The 23,774-nt window shown below is 45.7% G+C and overlaps 2 protein-coding genes across 2 annotated transcripts in view; one reads left to right on the top strand and one right to left on the bottom strand.

Annotated features, from left to right (window-relative positions):
* Window positions 1-10,646, top strand: part of kcp (kielin cysteine rich BMP regulator) — a 128,187-nt gene extending 117,541 nt beyond the window's left edge. Inside the window, exons 50-56 of the mRNA XM_063072925.1 lie at window positions 158-300; window positions 1,490-1,662; window positions 2,582-2,693; window positions 3,018-3,119; window positions 4,583-4,747; window positions 7,557-7,857; window positions 9,314-10,646. Coding sequence (XP_062928995.1) covers window positions 158-300; window positions 1,490-1,662; window positions 2,582-2,693; window positions 3,018-3,119; window positions 4,583-4,747; window positions 7,557-7,857; window positions 9,314-9,531 — 1,214 coding nt within the window. The 3' untranslated portion in view covers window positions 9,532-10,646. The remainder of the gene's footprint in view (window positions 1-157; window positions 301-1,489; window positions 1,663-2,581; window positions 2,694-3,017; window positions 3,120-4,582; window positions 4,748-7,556; window positions 7,858-9,313) is intronic.
* Window positions 10,647-14,716: 4,070 nt separating this feature from the next.
* Window positions 14,717-21,285, bottom strand: drd4-rs (dopamine receptor D4 related sequence). Its single transcript, XM_063072207.1, has 4 exons — window positions 21,049-21,285; window positions 18,840-18,952; window positions 15,244-15,830; window positions 14,717-14,919 (listed from the first exon to the last, which is right to left on the bottom strand). The coding sequence occupies exons 1-4, from the start codon at window positions 21,283-21,285 to the stop codon at window positions 14,717-14,719; spliced, it is 1,140 nt and encodes a 379-aa protein (XP_062928277.1).
* Between the last annotated feature and the right edge of the window lie 2,489 nt (window positions 21,286-23,774).

Below are 23,774 nucleotides of genomic sequence, written 5' to 3'. Positions count from 1 at the left end.
ATGCAAGGAAACTGGGGCACTCAGTTTCCCTGTGGTCACGGAGTGAACCTGCAGGTAGCAGTGGAAATTGAACCCCAACCGATAATCGCTGGCACCGTAAAGCTGTGCGCCGATCAGTACTCTACCTGCCGCCCTGTTCACTGATGTGTCTCTGCAGATCCCAGGGTCTCGTGCAGCTACCATGGAAAATTGTATCAATCAAACCAACACTGGGAAGTGAATGAATGTACCACCTGCACCTGCGTCTCCGGGGAAGTCCACTGTCAGACCGAGCACTGCCCACAGCTCACCTGTTCATCGGTAGGTCAGGCTGGGTGGGGTGGGGGGGAAGGGAACGGGGACAGGGATGGACACTTTGCACAGTAAGTCAACAGCTGGACATAGCAGATGATTGTGTTAACCACTCAGCTTAATTTTGACACAAAATCACTGACAACAAAAGAATGACTCAGAAACTGGAATATGTTTATGGTACTTAGATAAGATTTTTATATAGCGGAACATAACTGAGAGAGTTACAGGTTGAATCCAATTAGAAGATTTCATTACATTCATGCATAGAATAACAGGCACCAGGAGTATCTTCTCCTGTCCTGGTCCTTTCCCCAGACATCCCACCTCTCCCGGAAGTTCCGGGAGTCTCCCATATATTAATAGTGGCTCCCTGATGCCCGCAAATTATATACAATATCATGGAAATCAATTTTTTTGAGAGCAAGCGAGAGAGAAAACAAGCAAGAGCTCGAGAGAGAGAGCGAGAGCACGAGCGAGAGCTCGAGAGAGAGAGCGAGAGCACGCCATGGCAGAGTGTTCCAAAAAAAGAAAATATAAAACGTACGTCACCCCAGACTACACTAAAGTGTACCCCTGCCTAATAGGGGTCAAAAATAATGACGGTGTTGCTCGCTGCACTGTTTGCAACAGTGATTTTCTATTGCCCATGGTGGGTTAAGACTGTAAAAGACCTGTTGAGGTGAGATTAACAGGTGTCATTCGTTCATTAGCATAGCTAACGTTATTTAAACTAGCTGGCCAGCTGCTAAGGAGCTACTCTATTGCAGACATCCCACCTCTCCCGCAAGTTCCGGGAGTCTCCCACAAATTGATGGTGCTACCTCCCTGAAATGAGTTTTTGCAGGGTGGGATGTCTGTTTCCCACCCACCTGGCTTCACCTATCACCTCCAGCTAGCCTCTTCCCCTCCCCCCACCTTTTTATTCTGGCATCTTCCCCCTCCTTCTCAGTCCTGAAGAAGGGTCTCAGCCTGAACCGACAACTATCGATGCTGCCTGACCTGCTGAGTTCCTCCGGTGTTTTGTGTATGTTACCCAGGAGTGAGATGCAGGCCAGTGTATAATCAAGCAGTCTCAGGCAGGGTAGGCTATTTATATATGGGAACGTCCACTGGCTGTCTGCAGTTAGTAACAGCGATGACTAACCAGGGTTCAGGGATGTACAGTTCAGTTGCTATCTTGCCCTTTGCCTGTTAGGATGAGAGCCCTGTACTGATCCCAGGAATGTGTTGCCCTCACTGCATTCCCCGCCCTGCTACCTGCATGGTGTTTGGAGACCCTCACTACCTCACCTTCGATGGGAAGATGATCCACTTCCAAGGAGCGTGCAGCTACATCCTTGTTGAGGACTGCGAGGGAGGAGACTTCAGGTTGGTGTCTCAATGAAGCATTGCAAACCAGCAGGTCTTGAATATGCAACGGGTTTTGATGCAAATGGAAATTAACGGGGCCAGTAACCACATCCTGACCCAGTCCTTCCTCTTTCCCTCTCTCTGTGTCACTGACCATCCCTCTCCCATTGTGTATCATGCCCTGCATTCCCACCTTGTACTTTCTACCTGCCACAAGTTCTGGTTCTCATGTACTGATAAGAGGGCTATTGGTCCAATAAATCCATGGCAGCTCCCAATGGAACATCCATTAATCACATTACTCTTCTTTTTCCCTGTCACTATCATCATCATGTGGCATGTTGTATGATGTGGGTGATCATGGTCTTTAATCATCATCTGTCTTTAAACTGATGGTTGCCCGGTGGGGGGTGGGGAGGGGAGATGGAGAGATCCCCTTCACGTTGTTTTCATAACTTTCTCTATCCATGACCATGAATTGTTCTTGGCAAATTTTTCTACCTATGTAATTGGTTTGCCATTGCCTTCTTCTGGGCAGTGTCTTTTTCGCCCTTCAACTATCCTTTGATCCTTTTGCCCTTTACCTACAGTAATGGGCCAGTTGACCTACTAACTTTTTGAGACATGGGAGGAAGCAAGTGCACCCAGCGGAAACAAACACAAACGGTTTCTCTAGTCAGGTTCTTATCCTGGCAGCGAGGCAACAGAACTACCTGTTGGCCCACCGTGGATTTAATGTAAATGTCATCCACTGATTTGTGTTCGATCTCTCTCTCTCTCTCTCTCTCTCTCTCTCTCTCTCTCTCCCTCCCTCCCTCCTTCTCTCTCTCTCTCTCTCCCTCTCTCTCCCCCCTCTCCCTTCTCCCCTCTCCCTCCTCTCCCCCTCTCACTCCCTCACTCTCTCTCTCGTCCTGAGTATTTTATCTTCACTCCACAGTGTCCGTGTGACCAACGAGGATCGAGGTCGAAAAGGAGTGTCATGGACCAAAGAAGTGACAGTGCTGATCGGAGACCTGAATGTCCAACTTCTCCAAGACTGGGTTGTTATGGTAACTGAACAGATTATTACAGCTCGTTAGCTGAAGGGTTGAGTGTACGTAGGGTGCTGAATGTGAAAGGATGTTATAACTGCGAATTTCACAATGAGGTTGTTGTGGGCATTGCTGACAGCCACAGTAATGCTGCAGGGTACAAGAGGTCCTGACATGAGGTGGTAGGCAGTAATTGAGCAGAATGCAGTTCACATTTACGGCCTCATCTGAGGGCTTAAGAAGTTTCCCAAGCCCAAGGTATGACGTCACCCAGATGAGCCAGACTGTGTCACACCAAGCTCTTCTTACTCCGTGTCCCAAGAGATACCTTTGTGTTTGCAGGTGGACAGCCGCAGTGTGTCTCTGCCTTTTCTGCAGGAGCCATACGTCTACATCGAGAGAAGAACCAACAATATCTTGCTCAACACCAACATCGGCGTGAAGGTGAGAAAGACACACTCGTTCCATTAGCCGCAGGGTGGAGGGGGAGGAGACAGTTGCTCCAGTCTTTTCCAATAGGTTGTAAGGGGAGAGGGTCAGAAATGTGTTGGTGGAGCAGAAGAAGCTGAGTGTGTATCTTCAAGCTCCTGTACCTCCTCCCAGGTGGTAGTACTGAGAAGTCCTGTAGTCACATCATCTGCAGTTTAATGTGAAAAAGACTAAGGAGCTGGTGGTAGACCTGAGGAGAGCTAAGGTACCAGTGACCCCTGTTTTCATCCAGGGGGTCAGTGTGGACATGGTGGAGGATTACAAATATCTGGGGATGCGTATTGACAATAAACTGGACCGGTCAAAGAACACTGAGGCTGTCTACAAGAAAGGTCAGAGCCGTCTCTATTTCCTGAGGAGACCGAGGTCCTTTAACATATGCCGGACGATGCTGAGGATGTTCTATGAGTCTGTGGTGCAGACACCAACAGAATCAACAAACTCATTCGTAAGGCCAGTGAGGTTGTGGGGATGGAACTGGACTCTCTGACGGTGGTGTCTGAAAAGAGGATGCTGCCTAAGTTGCATGCCATCTTGGTCAATGTCTCCCATCCACTACATAATGTACTGGGTGGGCACAGGAGTACCTTCAGCCTGAGAATCATTCCTCCAAGATGCAGCACAGAGCATCATAGGAAGTCATTCCTGCCTGTGGCCATCAAACTTTACAACTCCTCCCTTGGAGGGTCAGACACCCCTGTGCTGATAGGCTGGTCCTGGACTTATTTCATAATTTACTGGCATAATGTACATATTACTATTTAACTATTTATGGTTCTATTACTATTTAATTATTTATGGTGCAACTGTAACGAAAACCAATTTCCCCCGGGATCAATAAAGTATGACTATGACTAGTCCTGTACCTCCTCCCTGGTGGTAGTACTGAGAAGTCCTGTAGTCCTCTACCTCCTCCCTGGTGGTAGTACTGAGAAGTCCTGTAGTCCTCTACCTCCTACCTGGTGGTAATACTGAGAAGTCCTGTAGTCCTGTATCTCCTCCCTGGTGGTAGTACTGAGAAGTCTTGTAGTCCTGTACCTCCTCCCTGGTGGTAGTACTGAGAAGTGCTGTAGTCCTGTATCTCCTCCCTGGTGGTAGTACTGAGAAGTCTTGTAGTCCTGTATCTCCTCCCTGGTGGTAGTACTGAGAAGTCCTGTAGTCCTGTATCTCCTCCCTGGTGGTAGTACTGAGAAGGGGGCATGTCCTGGATGGCAAGGGTCCATCATGACGGATGCTGTGTTTTCGAGGAATCGTCTTTGAAGATGTCCTCGACGGTGCCCATCAGGGAGGTGGCCAAAGAAACCAAAGTAACATATTCCCCTCTGTTTTTTGTTCCCCATCTGACCACTTCCCCCCGTGGATCCTTGACTCAATGAGTTGAGTATTTGATGTTCCTGGTCTTTCCTTGTTCCCTGCAGGTCCTGTGGAATGGTAAATCTCACCTGGAAGTGAGTCTGCCTGGAACCTATAAAGGCCAGGCATGTGGGCTGTGTGGAAACTTCAACAACTACCCCCAGGATGACATGAGGATCCGCAGCGGACAAATCGTTAGCTCAGAAGCAACGTTTGGGAACAGCTGGAAGGTGGGTCCTGAGGGCAAGTCAGAACAGAGCCGTGGCTGTGTAGCGATCCCGTTGGCTAAAGTGTCACACTTACTGAAAGTTCTTTCCTAACCAGCAGTGATCATTGCTTGGAAGGGTAAGGCAAGAAAGCTTTGTATATCAGCAGGCAGAGAGCAACCATCTGGTCAGATGTGAGACAGCACTCAGCAAAGTGGGGGGCAAAAATAAGAACTTGCATTTCTGGGAACAACTTATGATATCCAAGCAACAGTCTTAAGTATAGCCACTTTGCAAGGCAGGAAACGTTGCATTAAGTGTACAGAGGCAAAATCCTACAAAATGGTGACCACGTGGTCTATTTTGGTGTTATTAACAGAGGGATAAACACCGAGTCAGGATATCAAAAATATTGTGTTTCAAAATGACATCAATGGAATTTTTACACCCAGCAGAGAGAGCTGACGGGATCTTTGATCTGAAAGTGGCAATTCTGAACGAGCGTTGTTCCTTTAATATTGCCCCTCCAGCAGTACAGCATTCTCCCACTACCACCCCTCCAACTGTGCAACAACTCTCTGGGAGTTGAGTTCACTGCTGGTGCCACCATCTCAACAGTTCAGCATCCCATAATTCTGTCTCTCTGATGCATCACTCCCTCGTTACTGTGCTTGCTCAGTTTAGTATTGCTTTCCAGCACTTAGTCTGAACTACCAGCCCGTAATGAAACAGTACTACCCCCTCCGCCAACAAACCCCCGCCCTATCGTACAGCAAACATTTACCATCGCCTTCTGACATTGCCTCAGCCCTGCCTTTCTAGAGTTGTAGCGCACATTCAGTCTTGTCATGCTCTTTGCTCCAGTTACTGAAGAATAACAAAGGGACAGGCTCCTCAGCGCATCGTGTCTGTGCCGAATCTGATACCAGAACATAAACATGAGAAAGTCTGCAGATGCTGGAAGTCCAGAGCAACATGCATGAAATGCTGAAGGAACTCAGCAGGTCAGGCAACGTCTGTGCAAATGAAGAGATCTCAGCCCGAAATGTCGACTGTCTCTTCATTTGCACAGATGCTGCCTGACCTGCTGAGGTCCTCCAGCGTTTTGCGGCTGATACCAGAAAATGGTTGCTATCGGTTCTGCTTCTATTAGCTTCCCTGATGGTGTGTTCCAGGCACCTGTGTAAAAGAAACTTGCCTCACATATCTCCTTTAAACTTACCCCCTTCATACCTTTCAAGTTAAATATATGCCTTCTAGCATTTGACTTTTTCACCTGGGACAATGACTCTTGACTATCTACCTTGTCTATTCATCTATTATTTTTCTGATGCTCTAGAGGAAAACTAAGTTTGTCCCTCTTCTCCTGGTAGCTAGTATACCCCAAACGATGCAACACCCTTTCCAAAGCTTCCAAATCCTTCCTGTAATGCAGTGACCAGAACTGCGCACGATATTCCAAATGTGGCCTAACTAAAGTTCCATAAAGCTGCACCATAACTTCCCAACTTTCATTTCCAAATATCCTGACCAACGAAGACAAATGTGCCGTATGCTCCCTGCACCACTCTGTCCATTTGTTTACCACTTTCCAGGTACTGTAGTCTTGCAGTACAAGATCTGTCATCAATGTGAACATTACTGTCTACTTCCTTCTTGCATTTGACCTCCCAAATAAAACACTTTACACTTATCTGAATTACACGCTAACATTTTTCCAACTGATCTACCTGCATATCCTGCTGTTATCTTTGACAACCCTCCTCGCTATCTACAACTCCATCAATTTTCAGGTCATCTGCAAACTTACCAATCAGAGCACCTGCATTTTCGTTCAAATCATTCATGTATGTTACAAACAATAGAGATCCCAACTCCTGGCACCACCCTCATAAATATTCCAACTCAACGTGGGATCCACATGTGACTTGCTGGAATTACCGTCATCTTCTAACTGAGAAGGTGTAATTCAGCGCACCGATGAGTGTTAATAAGGCCAGACAAATTGTAAGGTGTGACCTACTGTCTAACTGGGAGTGTGGAACAGAAATAAACGAGCACATATGTCTGACTGTTCATATTATATCTGGAAAGAAAATGTGCTGGTGACTCTCAAAAGAAGATTTATCTGGTCATCCTGTCTTCCTGAAGCAGCATTTTATCCTTTCCCTTGAGCTTTCATAGTTGTTCAAACCAGCAATGTAAAAAAAAGTTGGCAGTTACTGTATATTCCTTTTAAATCTGGGTTAAGTAAGGAAGAAGTTGTTTAAATTGAAGGTGCACTCTTGCAGAACAAATAGAGCATGGGGATAAGTGCAGGATAAAGCTTTTTCTCGGGTAGCAGCCAAAAACTGTGTATTCGATTCAGGTTATCCAATGTTGACATACAACCAGTTGCTTTAGATAACTTTCTCATTGTGTTGCTGCTCTGGTAGTCTAGATATACAGATCTACCTTGTCATTGGCCCAAAGCCATGCCCCATTTGACCAATGGAGAGGCAGAAATTGGGAAAATGGTCGCTATGGAAGTGGTGAGTGTTAGTGATAATACCCCTTATTTAAATAAATATATAAAGTGAAATCACAAGGACATTGTATCATCAGTATAGGTATTCTGAGATTCTTGGCTTTATTTAGCCTGGCCCTGTGACTGTAACACCAGATCTGATTGATTATGTCATTCTAACTTGATCCTTTCCCATTTATATCCCATTTTGTAATTGCCATTCCTAAATCAGGGTTGGAGCAGAACTCTGTGTTTGTGACAGATGAGAGATGAGTGCCTGGGCTAGTGCTACCTGTCAATCACCCTGTCTCTCTTCCTCCCTTCCAGGTTCACAGTGGAAATGAAAGCAGCCCACGTTGTGCAGATGCTGAGGACATCGCTCCCTGTAAGCGGGCGGGTTACCGAGCTCGCAAGGAGGCCAATGCCAAGTGCAAGATCCTCAAGTCCAAGACCTTTGAGCGTTGTCACAGGGTGGTGCCTCCGGAGATGTTCTTCGGCTCATGTGTGTATGACCTGTGTGCCTGCGGTGCAAATATCGATGACTGCTTGTGTGATGCTTTGGAGGCTTATGCATCACAATGTCGAGAGGCTGGAGTTATCCTGCACTGGCGGTCGCCGACACTCTGTGGTACGTTGTCTGAAGCCAGGGATTCCCACATTCCGACTGGGTGAGGTGGTTGGGTGGGGACACCAAAGGGCAGGGGCAATAGGCTAGGGAGGGTAGTGGGGTTATGTTGGCTGGGCTTGAGGACAGTAGACTGTGTAGGGCAATGTCAAGCAATCCATGTCTCTGAGTTGATAGGATTTGCAGTTAGAGTGAATGGACTGTGTGAAATAGCAGCAACAAAAGACATCAGAATAGGATCACTAAGGTAGCACTAATCTCCTGAGGTCCTTCCTAGGAACCTTATCGATATTATACCATCAATAATGGGGTAGATGGCCAAGATTCAGTCAAAGGGAGAATTTTGAGATGTAGTTCAGGGGCACGTGGCCAAGTGGTTAAGTCGTTCGTCCAGTGATCTGAAGGTCGCTAGTTCGAGCCTCAGTTGTGGCAGCGTGTTTGTGTCCTTGAGCAAGGCACTTAACCACACATTGATCTAGTGTCTGTGCGAGGAGTGGCGCCCCACACAGACTTCCAATCTGCGCCTTGTAAGGCATGAAAATGCCCGACGCAGGCCTCTCATGGTCTGAGTCGACGTTCCCTCGTGGTAACATAAGGGTGGCACAGTATCGGAGCGGTGAGCGCACTGATTTACAGCAACAGGAGTTCAATTCCTGCCAGTGCCTGTAAGCAGGTTGTACATTCTCCCCATGACTATGTGGGTTTCCTCCGGGAGCTCTGGTTTCCTCCCACAATCCAAAGAGGTAGGTTAATAGTAGTTTGTAGGTTAATTGGTCATCTGGGTGTAATTGAACAGCATGGCCTCATTGGGCTTGAAGGGCCTGTTTCCATTCTCTCTCTCTCTCCAAACTAAATTTAGCTTAATTTAAAGTAAGGAGGAATATGGGGCAAAGAGGTTAAAAGGGAGGAGATTGCAGAGATTGCTGCCTTGGAAGCTGAACGCACAGTTGCCAACGTTGGAGCAATTAAATCCAAGACCAGCGATGGAGGAGCACAGATATCATGCTTGTTGGGCTGAAGGAGGTGACTGAGATATAGAAGGGCAAGAGCACAGAGCCATTTGAAAGGGAGGATAAGAACTTTAATAGTGAGATCTCTTCGGTTAACTATGGAACCAGGGCAGGTCAGCACATACTGGTGTGATGGCTGAAAAAGATGAAGCGAGTTTGGATAGAGGCAGCAGCATTTCAAAGGGAGCTGACTGAGGAAAGCAAGCCATAGGTGTAGTGGAATGGGGAGCAGAGACGACAGTGGCACGGTTGTGTGTTTCAGTAGCAGAATGCTTACGGTAGCCCTCCTTCGGATGATGTTACAGAGGGGAAAATAGAATGAGGAGTACTGAAGCAGCTGGGTGCAACATGATAATCCGGCAGTATTAGCCCTATCGAGAGAGACGCATTGTGTTGCAAGGTTATAAAAGTAATTAGCTCTTTAACTCTTCTGTGGTCTCTCCCTGCAGCGGTTGGTTGCCCATCTGATCGTGGCTATGTGTTTGACGAGTGTGGCCCGCCGTGCCCAAAGACGTGTTTTAACAAGGATGTTCCCCTGGGAGTGATTGATGCCCACTGCTTCAAGCCATGTGTCCCAGGATGTCAGTGTCCAGCTGGTCTGGTGGAGCATGAGTCGCATTGTATATCACCAGACACCTGTCCCAAGATCATCTATGGGAATTTGTGATTCCTGCTCTCAGAGACAGAGAAGTACCCACACAGCCACACACACACACACACACACAGAAACATCAAGCACTTTCAATGCACTTGCTGCCAGTGATTTACAGAGTATAGGTGAAGAGGAAGAAATTCAACTGACATTGAAGTAAGAGGACAAACTAATAACTTCTGATATTGGCCCTTGCACTCAGACAGCAGGACCAGGTACAAGCACAGAGTGCAGAACTCTTTAAAGAGTTGAATAATGAAGTCTCATCCCTCTCTCTGTTCAGCTAGTGTATGTTTATCTGCTATCTGGAGTATTTTCTTTTCCATTTGTCTTTAAATCAATGTTTCTGAGTATAATTCTGTTCTCTATATTATGTAAATTATATTTTCAATTTTATAGTTAAGATGGGTACAATATCCAGTTAGATGCTGTGAAAAGAAATTATTGATTCTTTGACCTCGTCATAATTGAACTTGATCATGTTAATATTCAATCTACACAGTCCTATGCAGAGTACATAGAGAACATTCAGAGCAAAGTTCCCTATCTGGAGTCCAAGCGAATATCTTTGCCTCATGATCTTGTTCTGATTCTGAATCAATCCCTCAGTCTCTCCATATTTTTGCTCAGTTACTTGTTGGTTCTACAACCTCCTTCCCTTTCTCTTGTAGAAGAAAGAAAACGGGATCTATTCTAGCCTTCAAGGTATTGGCAAAACTCTACAGGCTTTAGAATTGTTGAAGAACTTCCAGACTGAAAATCGTTGGGTCTGTGCCACTCCACTCCACTCCACTGTTCTTCATTTAAGGGGCAGCTCCTCATGCGGTTCTGGACTTGGACTGTCAGCCTAGTTTATGTTCTTAGATTTTGTGGGACTTGAATCTGCTGATGCCACTAATGGTATCAGTTAGTCTTTCACCAAGTTAGCACTTGACGGAGCATTTATTCCACTGAATCTGTCCATTACTAATGTCAATAGCTCTCCTTGATGTGAATGTTACATTCTTTTTCCAGTATCTTGACATAAGCCTCTCCAAGGATCAGGAGTTAAGATTTTAAGAAGCAGAATTTATTTAATCTTTGTTCATATTTTATCACCGAGGACTGTTACTGTCTAGTGTACACTGCAATAAAACCACTTTTTTATTATCTGGTTTGCCCAAATTGTGTATTAACTTGAGTGCCTGTCATTGGAAGATTCCATTTGCTGCAGGATTTCAGAATTACAAAAGACGAAATCTTGAAACAGCACAAAAGTTCCCTCTTGGTTCTCTCTCCTTCAGCAAACTCAAACAAGAATACATTCTCAGAATCATACCTTTCATAAAGCTCACTCTTCTGGTGAAAAGTGACCATGGGAATTGGAGTATTTCAATCTATCTTAGGGAGTGCTTTGATATCGAGGATGACTTGCTTCCCCCTACGGTTTTGCGTGTTAAGAAGAGGCTGAGCAGGAACCTGCCACAGGGTGGTGCAGGAAGTGTGTTCCGTCCGAGTGTAAGAACATCCTCAAATTGTTACTCTGTTCACCTGGTAATCCGATGCCATGATAGAGCTGGGAACAGACTCTCTGTTTTGGAAGTCGGTGATCCCATTATCACCCAACACTAGCAGAAATTTATTCTTCTATTGCTGAGGTTTACTGCCTCTCTCATTCTGTCCCCGATTTCTACTAAGTGATGCAAATGCTTCACCACGTAAGACTGAGGTCAATTAGTAAGCTTGACTTCAGCAAAAAGCAATTTTTGTATTGAGTTAAATTAATAAAAACATTCAATGCAAGTCAAGAGATACTACTTTAATACAGTACATGTTTCTGGTCAAACTTCTTGGAATAATGAGCTCAGTTCGGATGTTCAACTAGCTAGATAATCCTAAAAAAAAATCCAATGTGGTTTTAAAAAATAACTAGGCTCAAAATATTTGCTTTAGATATGGTTAACTTGACAAGAAATCTAAAATAATCAACAGTTGGTTTACCCCTGCTAGACCAGGGCCAGAAACGACATTTAAGATGAGGAAGAGTTGGTTATTGTGCGGTTTGTCCTTTCCCCAGACAGAACTGAATGTCTGAAACATATTGCTCACTGGTGCACTGTTGCTAACTGTTAGATGGTTCTCAGCCAAAAACTGGATTGTTTTCTGAATGGAGCAAAGTTTGGATCATATAGAAAGTAGTTGATTATGTGTATTACACTCAGTCCGTGTGAGCTAGAATATTCTTTGGTTGAGTAGAGCAGAGATGGAATAGGAATTCCAAAATAATTTTCCTTATTGTCTGAGAGTTTTTCCTTTGTTTTCTTATCTCCCTCAGGCATTTACAAACAGGAGGGCAGGTTGTGGCAAGAGGACGTGTCTGATCATGACATTCCTGTCATTGTGTGCAGAGCTTGTAGGCTCTGGTGGTCTTACCTGTCTGCTTTCAGAGCTGATAGTGTCCACTACCTTGCCCACCAACACAGGATGATACACAATGACTTCCTGGGAATAGAAATTCTGTTATTCTAACCTTTATATTCAAAGGTCTTAAATAACTTAAAAATTGTTTTCAAAGCTGATGGGAATTATTCCTAAGAGTGAATCAAACTTCCAGCAAATGTCCTTGGGATCTCAAGGTGTGGAATACTGTGGAAAGTGACTAAACTTGAACTTGTAATACTAAATTAAATTCTAGCTATCATGGATCAAAGTTCTCCTGACCACAAGGCCCTCACACTCCCAAAGCCTGAGGCTTCCTCTCCTGAAGCCCGACTCCTCATTCCAATCACCTCCTGCCAGTCCAACATCTGTAAGTGCACCGATCCCTCGTGTCCCAACCTCTCCCAAACATTGCTCTATCTCTACCACAGAGCAGACCGATGCTTTCTCTTCCTCAATCCCAACAGGCCCTGCCGGGAGTCATTCCCCAGCGTTGCTCAGTGCCACAAGATCATCAGACTCAAGCTAGTGGTTACCAATGGTCTTCTTCAGCACTTTGATTTAATATCCTCCGAGGCTTAGCTTCATTCTCAGACGGTCCGGTCGGTGTCACTGGCAAACTTGCTAGCAACTACCCTTCCGTGATGGCTGTGAAATGCTCTGACAGAGTGGCTTTCTGGGTCACCCTACTGGTGATAGTTGGTGCAGGGCAGAATTCCCTACCCACAGACTAGACAAGGGTGGTGTTTTCTTCCCTAATAGGCATTGGTTAACTAGTTGGCACTTATAACATGCCAATATGAGTTTTACCTGAATCAGTTGTTTTTTTAAATTTCTGATCCAAGCTGAAATTCCCAAATAGCCAGAGTAGAATTTCACTTTCTATTCACTCCTGTACTAGTCCTAGTCTCTGGATTATCATTCCAGTGCTTCTGGATTACTGGTAGATTGTCTCACCCTCTACTCCTCAAGCACAGGAATTCTGGCCCAGCTGCATATTTGAAATTAATCTATCGTTATTGTTTTCCAGCGTATAAGGCGATATTCCAAACTGGCAAAAACTAGCAGACTGTGTAGGAATCTGGGCATTGAAGAATGTCTCCACCTCTATGTATATCCTCCACTGATGTATCAATTTGAAATCCACTTCCCTGCTCAGTATCAGCTTCCATTGTTCAAACCTTTACATAGTTCTCCTTTGTATTCTCGTCGTTCCCTTGTTTGTATCTCCTTCCTAAGTTTCTCCTTGTGCTCCCAATAGATTAACCTAACCCCGTAACCCTGTCCCTAACTCACTCACAGTGACAACCCTCACCTCATAAATCTTGTCAGTGACTCGCTCCCAATTACAACCCTCATCCTGTGATTCTGCTCACTGACTCGCTCCCAGTGATAACCCTCACCCCGTGATCCTGTCCCCAACTCACTCCCAGCGACAACCCTCGCCCCATGACCCTGTCCCTGACTTTATGACCCTCTATCTTTATGTTGCTTATTGATTGCATAATGGAATTTAATCCTCACTCTATATCCACCACCAACTCTCTCAGTTCTGATCATTTCTGTTCCTCTTTTCTCATATACATGATGGAGGATCCATGGTGAAGGATTACAAATACCTGGGGATACGAATTGACAATAAACTGGACTGGTCAAAGAATACTGAGGCTGTCTACAAGAAGGGTCAGAGCCGTCTCTATTTCCTGAGGAGACAGAGGTCCTTTAACATCTGCCGGATGATGCGGAGGATGTTCTACGAGTCCGTGGTGGCCAGTGTTATCATGTTTGCTGTTGTGTGCTGGGGCAGCAGGTGGAGGGTAGCAGACACCAACAGAATCAACAAACTCATTCATAAGGCCAGTGATGTTGTGGGGATGGAACTGGACTCTCTGACGGTGGTGTCTGAAAAGAGGATGCTGTCTAAGTTGCATGCCATCTTGGTCAATGTCTCCCATCCACTACATAATGTACTGGTTGGGCACAGAAGTACATTCAGCCAGAGACTCATTCCACCGAGATGCAACACAGTGCGTCATAGGAAGTCATTCCTGCCTGTGGCCATCAAACTATACAACTCCTCCCTTGGAAGGTCAGACACCCCGAGCCAATAGGCTGGTCCTGGACTTATTTCCTGGCATAATTTACATATTACTATTTAACTATTTATGGTTTTATTACTATATTATTTATGGTGCAACTGTAACGAAAACCAATTTCCCCAGGATCAATAAAGTATGACTATGACTATGACTCTATCATTCTGTGCCAAGGAAAGAATTTGCTGTCTAGCCTTGCTTAACAGCCCCTTCTTAATGCCAGTGAAAGCCGTCTTTTCTGCCATGCTGTGCTACCTCTGTGCCCCACAGGTTGTTGAAAGTTCCTGTCAGTTATTCAGTGTGATGGTTACAGACCCCTACCTCCACCCCCACCCAGGTGAACTCTCTCCTCTTCCCCAGGATAATTTCCTTGTGTTGGAACAACTGGAAGCCTGTGCATTCCAAGGCCTTGCATGTTCTGGGCCTGCTCTCCCTCAGTAGCATTACGCCCTCCAGCTATAATCTTCACTTTAGATAATGGTCATCTCAAAAGAAATAAATGCAAACTTTGAAGGAATTCAGTCAGAAAGGGCAGAGCTGAGACGTGGAATGAGTGGATTTGAGGGATGAGTTCGGTCTTGCCGCCTCATTGACGGGTCGGAGAAGAACAACACACCCTTAGCAGCGGGAGCGGCTAAAGTGAGCAACACCCACAACTGCAATGTCCATCTCCGGGCGAGGCCCTCTCATGTTTGACAGCATAGTAGCTTCTGGAACACCTTCCTGAACTCTGTATTAAAGACAGTGTAGATAATGGGATTGACAGCACTGTTCACGTAACCCAGCCATGTGACGACGCTGATGAGCGTGGAGCCTATGGTGCAGGCCTCGCACAGCACTTTCAGTACATGAACCACGAAGAACGGAGTCCAGCAGGCCAGAAATACCCCTGAAGGGAGGTAACATGAATGGGTTAAAGAAAATGATTTAAAATACTCCTCAAACCTTTCCCTATCCTCCAGTACACTTACTGGCCCGGTGCTCTCCCACCACCACACACACCACTTCCCGCCTATCCCCCAGCTGCATCTCACATGCACGCCCTCCTGCCCTCACCTTCCATTTTATGGTCCCTCTTCCGTACCTTGCATTCCCCCCCCCATTCCCCGGCGCCCTTCCACAACCCCAAGCATCCGCGCCTTTGCCCCTTAATCCCTCCCCACTCTCCTTCCCCGATGTCTGCCCGTCTTGCCCGTTCTGGGCGAACACCCACCCACTACAACCGGCAGGACTCTCATCGCCTTCCTCTCCCGCCTGCTGACCCTCCGGCTCCTGGACGTGGCCCCCGACCTGCCCACGAATCCATTCTTTTTCGTGTTCGCCCCCTTTCCTGCCTCGGCTGCCTCCAGGTCCGAGATGCTGTCGAGCGGCGAGGTCACCAACTCGCTGTCCTGGGCGTTCTCGGCGCCGGCGGAGATCGCTTTGAGTGCCAGGTTCTTGCGAGCGTCTCCCTTGGATGCGGTGACCGTGAGCCTAAAGGAGAGCGTCCGGTCCCGAGCCTCGGACTTCGGCGGCGCTTTGCGGCCTTCGCCCCAGCGCCGCAGTCCCCGGAACATCCCGTAGTAGAGGAGCAGCATGGCCGGGCACGGGATGAAGAAGGAGCAGACGGAGGAGTACACGACAAAGGTCCCGTCCTCCAGCTTGCAGTCCATCACATCTCGGTCTGGGACGTTGTTGAGTCCAAAGATGACGGGAGAAGCCACGCCGAGGGACAGGAGCCAGGTGGCCGCGATGAGGGTGAGTTGCCGACCGCTGAACTGGTTTCTGTTGTATTTCAGGGGCACGATCACGGCGATGTACCTGTACGGGGGAGAGGGCAGAGGCCGCTGTGAAAAGCCACCTAGCATTGGATCTCACAGGACAGTTACAATGTCAACTACTTTGTGGTGTGTCCATACCTCTTCCTCGAAACTAATCCAGTAATTTCAGGATCACCATTACGAAGTTTTGCACTGCAGGTTTTTAATTGCCTTTATTTAGGATCCCTGCCTTCTCAGTTAAGTGGAACTCAGTAAGGTTACTGAGGCAGGAAACTACAACCCATTGTTCCCAGGATTGACAAGTGTACCCCTCCTAGTATTAGGACACACATATCATTAAACTAATGCAATTAGTTTTCCTGGGTTCTGAGATAATATCAGACTGAATCACAAACTCATCCAATCTATAAGGTGGAGGAAGACTGCGAGGTTGGCAACTTTTTATTTTCCCAAGTGAGAAGATACTGAAGGCTGGAAGCCTTGTTCAGGATTGATTAACTTGAATATTAGAAGTACAAAATATATTCCTGTCTTTATTTATTCTACGCAAACAACAGGAATTCTGCAGATGCCGGAAATTCAAGGCCTGCTGCATTCACCAGCAACTTTTATGTGTGTTGCTTTATTTATTCTATCTTATTTTAAAGAGGACTCACACAATTTTAGCTAATATTCTCCTTTTTACATCTCCCCCTCTCCCTTTTTCCTGCCTCAGCTGCCTCCAGGTCTGATGTGCTGTCAAGCAGCAAGGTCACCAACTAATACAGTATATATATAGACTATTTGAATCTGTATGATTTTGTTTCTTGGTAACCTACTCTCCTTTTTGTTCTCCCATTCAGAATCAATCTGCAAGTAAATAACATACAAATACATATCCTTACAATCTATCGTTCCTCAGCTTGTACTACCTATTAAATGCTCCTTATGGCGTGTGCCTCAAATAGCCTCTGACAACCAAGTCCAGTTCCTGGGCTTTGCGTGTGGCTTACTACTAAGCCCAGCAGAACTATTTCTACTGACAGGAGAAGGGGCAAAGGCGGGCTACTGGCCCCTTAAAACCAGTTGCTTTGAGCAGATGGGGTTTGCCAGCCATGGTTGGCAGCTCATCTAGAAGGAAAACTCTGATCTCAAACCTCTGCTGCCTTGCAGCTATCCCCACTCATAGGGAAGGTTTCAGGAGTAAACTCCCAAGGGAAAAAATCTGGAGCTGGAGTCATTAGGGCAGTCCTACATCGAGTTCAACACTGACTGGCAACTGCTGCGACACTGCTGGTACCAAACTGTGTCGGGCTCTGTCATTCCTTTGGATTCATCAGATTGTGGAGAGGGGGAGCTTGGTACATTGGCAACAGCTTGGTCTCCATATCATACTGCCCAGGCTTGCGTATCTAGACAGCTAGGACACAATACCCACAGTCATCTCTGACCGACGGAGGCCCTCACCTCACCTCATCATTCCCCAGTTTAGAAAGACAACCATTAACCAAGAGTGGTTGTTCTTTGTTCTTAAGATAAATTTTATCCAAGTTGACTTCAACACTGAACATTTCATAAACCTTAGTTTTGCTGAATCCCCTTTTACACGATATGTTAGCAAGTACTTTCTTAAAATGCATGCAGATCACATTTACTCTCTTCCATTCATCCTCATTATTGCTATATCAAAAACCTCAGATCATGATCTGCCTTTCAATGATCTATGCTGGCTTTCATTCATGTCTCCAAATATTATTTAATGCTGTCCATAATTACCATTTCTAACATCTCTTGTTAATCTGGCACACTTTTTCAATCAAGGGTGTCACATCTGGGCAATTTCCAGATCTCTAGCACACCCACAGTCCTGGAGAAAATTCCCCTCCCTCCTTTCTTCCCTCTATTCTCTTTGACTGTCCCCCACCCTGCACTCAGACCTCTGATTGCCCCATCCCCACACCTGATCCATCCTCCCCATGCCCAACCCTCCCCACCTCCCCCATCCCCTTCTTCCAACCAAACCCTCTCTCAACCCACCCCGTCTCTTCCCCCATTCTGCTCCAATCCCCCTCTTCGTATTCCTCAGTAACTTTTCAAATCTGCTTCTGCCCAATGGAGGGGTTCCCAAATGGTCTAGTGGGATGATCAGATGCTGCTGCCACCTTCATTTCCCTTAGTTTTTTACTCTACCATCTACACAAACTAGTGCTTCTAATGATACAGGGAGGCCATTCTGTCCAAAGGGTCAATCACAACAGTCCCATCATCATTTTCTATGTAGCTTGCTTTCCTACCTCTGTTGTCCCTCTCTCTAGGAAAGTGTTCTTTTTAAATGGAGAGCTGGGCTGCAATGATTGTTCTATTTCCATTTTCCTCCTGTCTTTTTTCTATAATTCATTCTTGTCTAAAATCGACTTTGACTGTTGTCTTATTTATGCCTTTTTGAATCCTAATTTTCAACCTTATGTAGGTAGCTTGATAGTTACAACTTTTGCACCATCTGTTGTGTAACTGATTTTAATTTTGTTGCTGTAGTTAGTGAAGTTAGCGGGTCATATTACGATCGAGGAACGTGTTTGCAGGCCGGATATTGAACTTTTTACTGTTGGACTTCAGCCATATTCCACCAAGATACAACAATGGGCAGCACGGGAGGTCGTTCCTGCCTGTGGCCATCGAACTTTCAGCTTGCAGCTCCTCCCGTGGAGGGTCAGACACCCTGAGCCAATAGACTGGTCCTAGACTTATTTTCCATCTGGCATAGTTTGCATTTTGTTGTTTGATTGTTTGTGGTTTTTGTATTGCTATATTTATGCTCTATTCTTGGTTGGTGCGGCTGTAACGAAACCCAACTTCCCTCGGGATCAATAAAGTATATCTATCTACCAGAATTACGGTTACAGTCTCTACACAGTGGAAAGGTTCTGCCAACACTTCAGTCTGCAGATATGTGGAGGCGGGTCTGTAGCTCCAACTTTTTTATGCCATGGACCCCTGCCATGAACCGAGGCGTCCGTGAACACCCGGTCTGTGGTCACTTCTGTCGGAGTGCACGAACATTGATACTGACCTGTCTACACTAATAGCACATAGGTTGAGAATGGAAGCCGTGCAAAGCATCACATCCATCGTCATTAACACATCACACAGGAACATATTCAGAGTCCAGATCCCCCCGTGAAACTGGAGGAAAACAGAAGCATTGAGTTAGAGGCAGCACCAACACTGCGGAACTGTACCGACCAGTAATGAACAATGTGGATAACAAATGACTGTCGCTGAGCGGGTGAGTAGTTTCAAGTACCTCGGTATACACATCACCGAGAATCTCACGTGGTCTGTACATACTGGCTGTGTGGTGAAAAAAGCACAACAGTGCCCCTTTCACCTCAGATGACTGAAGAAGTTTGGCATGAGTCCCCACATCCTCAGGACTTTCTATAGGGGCACCATTGAGACCATCCTGACTGGCGGTGACAATGCCTGGTACGGGAACTGTTCTACCCTCAATTGTAGGGCACTGCGGAGAGTGATGCGGACAGCCCAGCACATCCGTGGATGTGAACTTTCTTCTATTCAGGAAATTTACAGTATCTGGTGTGAAAAAACACACCATCATATGCCTCATCAGGGACTCTAGCCACCCCAACCAAAAACTGTTCCAGCTGCTTCCATCTGGCAAACAGTACCGCAGCATTAAGACCAGGACCAACAGGCTACGGGACAGCTTCTTTCACCAGGCCATCAGATTCGTCAATACACATTGATCTGATTGCATATCTGGCTGTACATACATGAATACAAAACAATTAGGTATACAATCTTAAGAGTTTGGGCAATATCCTTCCACACATCCCCTCTTTATTGCTTGTACATTGCAACAGAGATGCAACGTAAAAGGTTTTTACTCCATCGAATATAAGAAATAAAATAAATACAAATACGTAAAAAAAAAATACTAATGAGGACATACAGGAAATTCAACTGTTGAACTTTCTCCAGTCTATGCAGACCTATGCTTAATTGACATTAAGATCAGGCAAGTTGATGTCTTCTCAGTTGGTTTACATATGAAGACACAGGACTGCTGAATACCATTATAGATATCTTCCATTTAGATATTCTTTAGAAACCAGCATGCCCTGCAGTCAAAATGGAATACCTTTTGTACAAGACCATTAATCTGTGACCATGTCTGCAGAAAGGTCAGATATAGATCAATAGGACCAAAAATAGTCAGAAGAAAACATCCAGTTTCTGGAAACAGGAATTAGAGGAAGGAAATGGTAGGAAACAAAAGTGTGTAAAATGGAGAGAAAGTGTGTGTGTAGCAAGGAGAAGAGGAGAGAAGATGGATTATAGTGTTACAGTGAGCTGGAAAATTAGCAAATTGGAGATGAGTGGCTGACCTTGAGGAATTAAAATAGAAAATGTGTAAGATGCTAGTCTATGAGAAGTAAAGGGGATTTGTTTATCAAAACAACAATACATAGACTAGAAAATTCTGCTTTAGATTAGTCAGTCACTTGATATTTAAATGGTTGTTAGGTGAGATGCAGACTGTATCATATGTCAAGTGCCAGCCTTTGGAATCTCAGGAATTATGGAGGGAACTTTGCTGTATATGTAATCTGGCCTCAGGATTTGACAACCTATCACAAAGAAAGATCTTTACTGGAGAGGCAGTAATTGTCTATGGAAATGAATAAGCAGTTGACGTTTCAGGCCAAGACCCTCCTTCAGGACACTTGAAGAAGGGTCTCGACCAAAAACGTTGACTGTTTATTCAGTTTCATAGAATGTGCCTGACCTGCTGAGTTGCTCCAGCATTTTGTGTTTGTGTTGCTTTGGATCTCCATGCTGGGTTGGATCTCACCTGCAAACTTGCTCGTGTTTATGAGAAGCAGTAATCAATGTCTTGTCAGTCATTTGAGAGAATACATGTAAATTGAGGGCTGGAACTTTCAAGTATTTCTGTCACTCATCACTCTGTGATTGACCTGACCTTCTACCAGTCATGATACTAATGTAGCCAACACAGGAGCATTGGAGGTTGTCATGGGTGCCTGAATGTCAGTTTACACTTATCTACCCGATTCTGTATGTATTCCAACTATTTCATGATCTGAGGGGTTGCAAATGGAGCCAAGCACTGTGCAGTCATCAGCAAGCATTCTGCTTTGACCAGTGACAGAGGGTAGGTCATTGATGGAGAATCTAAGAGTGGGCCCGGGAGGCTACCCTACTGATCAATCAGAGTGAGTGTATGAATGCTCTACCTCAGTGTACACGTAGAGTGGCAGAACAAGAACTGCAAGAAGTAGATCTGCTGCAGCCAGGCTGACAATGAAGTAATTGGTCGCGGTCTTCAGAGATCTTTCAAGCAGCACACTGATGCACACCAGAATATTACCCAGCATGATGGCCACAATAAGTAGGACACCAAACAGAAGGGCCAGATAATTATAGGGAGAGCTGCCACTCTCCTCTGTTTTGTTCGCTATCCCATTGAACATGGTGAAGTGGCCAAATCCTCAGCACTGGCCGTACACTTCAGGACCATCTGAAAAGAAGAACATGGGTCAAGTCATGTTGTTATAGTACATGTTGTCATAACTATGGCTGCTTGGCTCTTCCCTTTCTTAACTTCCCCATTTCTGTCTCAGAGTATACATTACCAACCAATATTCACTCTTGATGCAGAGTTTTATTTGTTTATTTTGAGAAGCAGCGTGGAACAGGCGCTTCTGACCCAGTGAGACGCAGCACCCAGCAGCCCACCTGTTCAACCCTGGCCTAATCACGGGACAATTTACAACGACCAATTAACCTACTAACTGGTGCATCATTAGACTGTGGGAGGAAACTAGAGCCCGGGAAGGAAGCCCATGCAGTCACAGGAAGAACATACAAACTCCTTACAGACAGTGGCAGGAATTGAACCCAGATCGTTGGCGTGTTAACACTAACCACTACACACCATTCTGCCCACCTGAAATGGTGACAATTCCTGTCCTCCCACGGGTGCAGCTGAAGCCACTGAATTCCTGTAGCAGATTGTTTGTTGTCCAAGATTCCCATAGCCGTCTTGTCTACATCTCTTCCCACATTCTCCCAACTCTGTTGTATTTTCTGTGATAACGACACCCTCCAACCCATTGCTTCTGATGTGTTCCTGTTCCTGAACCATGACTTAACCTCTGCAATAGCCAACAGGGATTTCTTCCACTTCTCTTTGATCACTTGTGCTTTTTCTCTCACCCCTTCTCCTCCCTCCCAAACTAAGCATAAGCCTCCCCCTCATCTCACCTACCAACCTACTAACTGGTACATGAAAAGACTTATCCTCCATAATTTCCATCACCTTCAACAGAATGCCACCAACAGACCCGTCTTCCCATGTGGCCCTCTTTCAATATTCTGAAGGGACTGCTTCTTTTCAATTCGCCCCTCTAAGCAAAGTATGATTTTAAAATGGTTGAGAAATGTGCAAATAGATTACATCAAACATTGCAGTATTGTTAATTATTCTTACTCTTCAGCTGAGAAGTTATCTACCTGCCCTTCCTAATTTTCCATTTCCCATCCTCCCGGCTATCTTCCAGCTTGTTCACCCTCACAGATGTAGTCTGACTTCGCTGTAGTGAAGAGCTGGTTCCAATGTTAACCTTCCTATGTCTCTCTGCCTGCTGTTAAAAGGAACGTCTTGGTGAAGGCAGACCTTAGGTGCTTAACGGTGTCTGCTTTCTTGCATCTTCAGAAACAGCTCTATTTCCATCTTTAATATCTCTATTTTTCCCTTTCAGGGTTCTTTTGAAGACCCTGACCTGGATTTACACGCTGACTATGGTTCTTTGCGGGAATGGGTCCCACTGTCATGGTTCCATAACTGGCCGTTGTTCGGCCTGAGAGTCTGGCTCGAATTCGGAAGCCTAAGATCTCAGGCTCTGGAGGTGGGCAGATTGAGGATCGGTGTCGCGGCAGGAGACCCATGTGTCGTCGGGGGAGTCGGAATATCTACGGTTGTGTGCCCAGTTTTTTGGACACAGAGCACAAAAAAAGCAATATGGCAGATTTTTAATATCGTAAACCAGCGAGTTGTTTGTTATGCCTCCTCACTCGCTGGGAAAATGGAGACACCTCTTCCTCCCTTATTAGGGAGAGAGAGCCTGTGGTATGTCGAATACCGGGTGAAACACGAGGTCTTTGAGGTAACTGCAAGTCGGTGTCTTTGCCATTGCTTTGCTCATGCTTGAGTGCTCAGTGGCGATGCCAATGTATTTTGTTGGTAAGGGGAGGGGGGATTGTTGATTGCTGCTGCTTATGCGCGGGAGGGGAGCTGAGGGGGGTACTTTGGGGTTCTAACATTTATCTGTCGTTCATTCTTTGGGACACTTCTCTGTTTTCGTGGGTGTTTGTGAAGAAAAAGCATTTCAGGATGTATGTTGTATACATTTCTCTGACATTAAGTTGTACCTTTGAACCTTCATTTCCTCTTATGTTAACTGTGTACAATATCGTTGGGCCTTGCATGGGTAGGCTGTGAAGTTAAGTGGAGATTTTTGATGAATGTACACCTTCAAGAAGATGCTGTCTCTTAGTAAGAGGTCAATAAATGAGAGAGGAAGAATTGAGATATGGGGACAGTGGGATGGGGTTCATTTAATTAGAGAAACGTAGAAACACAGAAAACCTACAGCACAATACAGGCCCTTCAGCCCACAATGCTATGCCAGACATGTACTTACTTTAGAAATTACCTAGGGTTACACATAGCCCTCTATTTTTCTAAGCTCCATGTACCTATCCAGGAGTCTCTTAAAAGACCCTATTGTATCCACCTCCACCAACGTTGCCGGCGGCCCATTCCACGCAATCACCACTCTCTGTATAAAAAACTTTCCCCTGACATCTCCTCTGTACCTACTTCCAAGCACCTTAAAACTGTGTCATCTCGTGCTAGCCATTTCAGCCCTGGGGAAAAAGCCTCTGACTATCCACGCAA

Source organism: Mobula hypostoma, chromosome 20, assembly GCF_963921235.1.
Source record: "Mobula hypostoma chromosome 20, sMobHyp1.1, whole genome shotgun sequence".
Taxonomy (NCBI): Eukaryota; Metazoa; Chordata; class Chondrichthyes; order Myliobatiformes; family Myliobatidae; genus Mobula; species Mobula hypostoma.
The sequence above is the reverse complement of the archived record's forward strand: the minus strand, read 5'-3'. Positions and strand labels throughout refer to the sequence as shown.

Excerpts from the sequence above, each read along its gene's own strand:
- drd4-rs (XM_063072207.1), bottom strand. The coding sequence starts at position 21,285 with ATGTTCAATGGGATAGCGAACAAAACAGAGGAGAGTGGCAGCTCTCCC. Across the intron at positions 18,953-21,048 it reads CACTCTACGTGTACACTGAG|TTTCACGGGGGGATCTGGAC; the intron begins GTAGAGCATTCA and ends GTTTTCCTCCAG. Across the intron at positions 15,831-18,839 it reads TGTGCTATTAGTGTAGACAG|GTACATCGCCGTGATCGTGC; the intron begins GTCAGTATCAAT and ends TCCCCCGTACAG.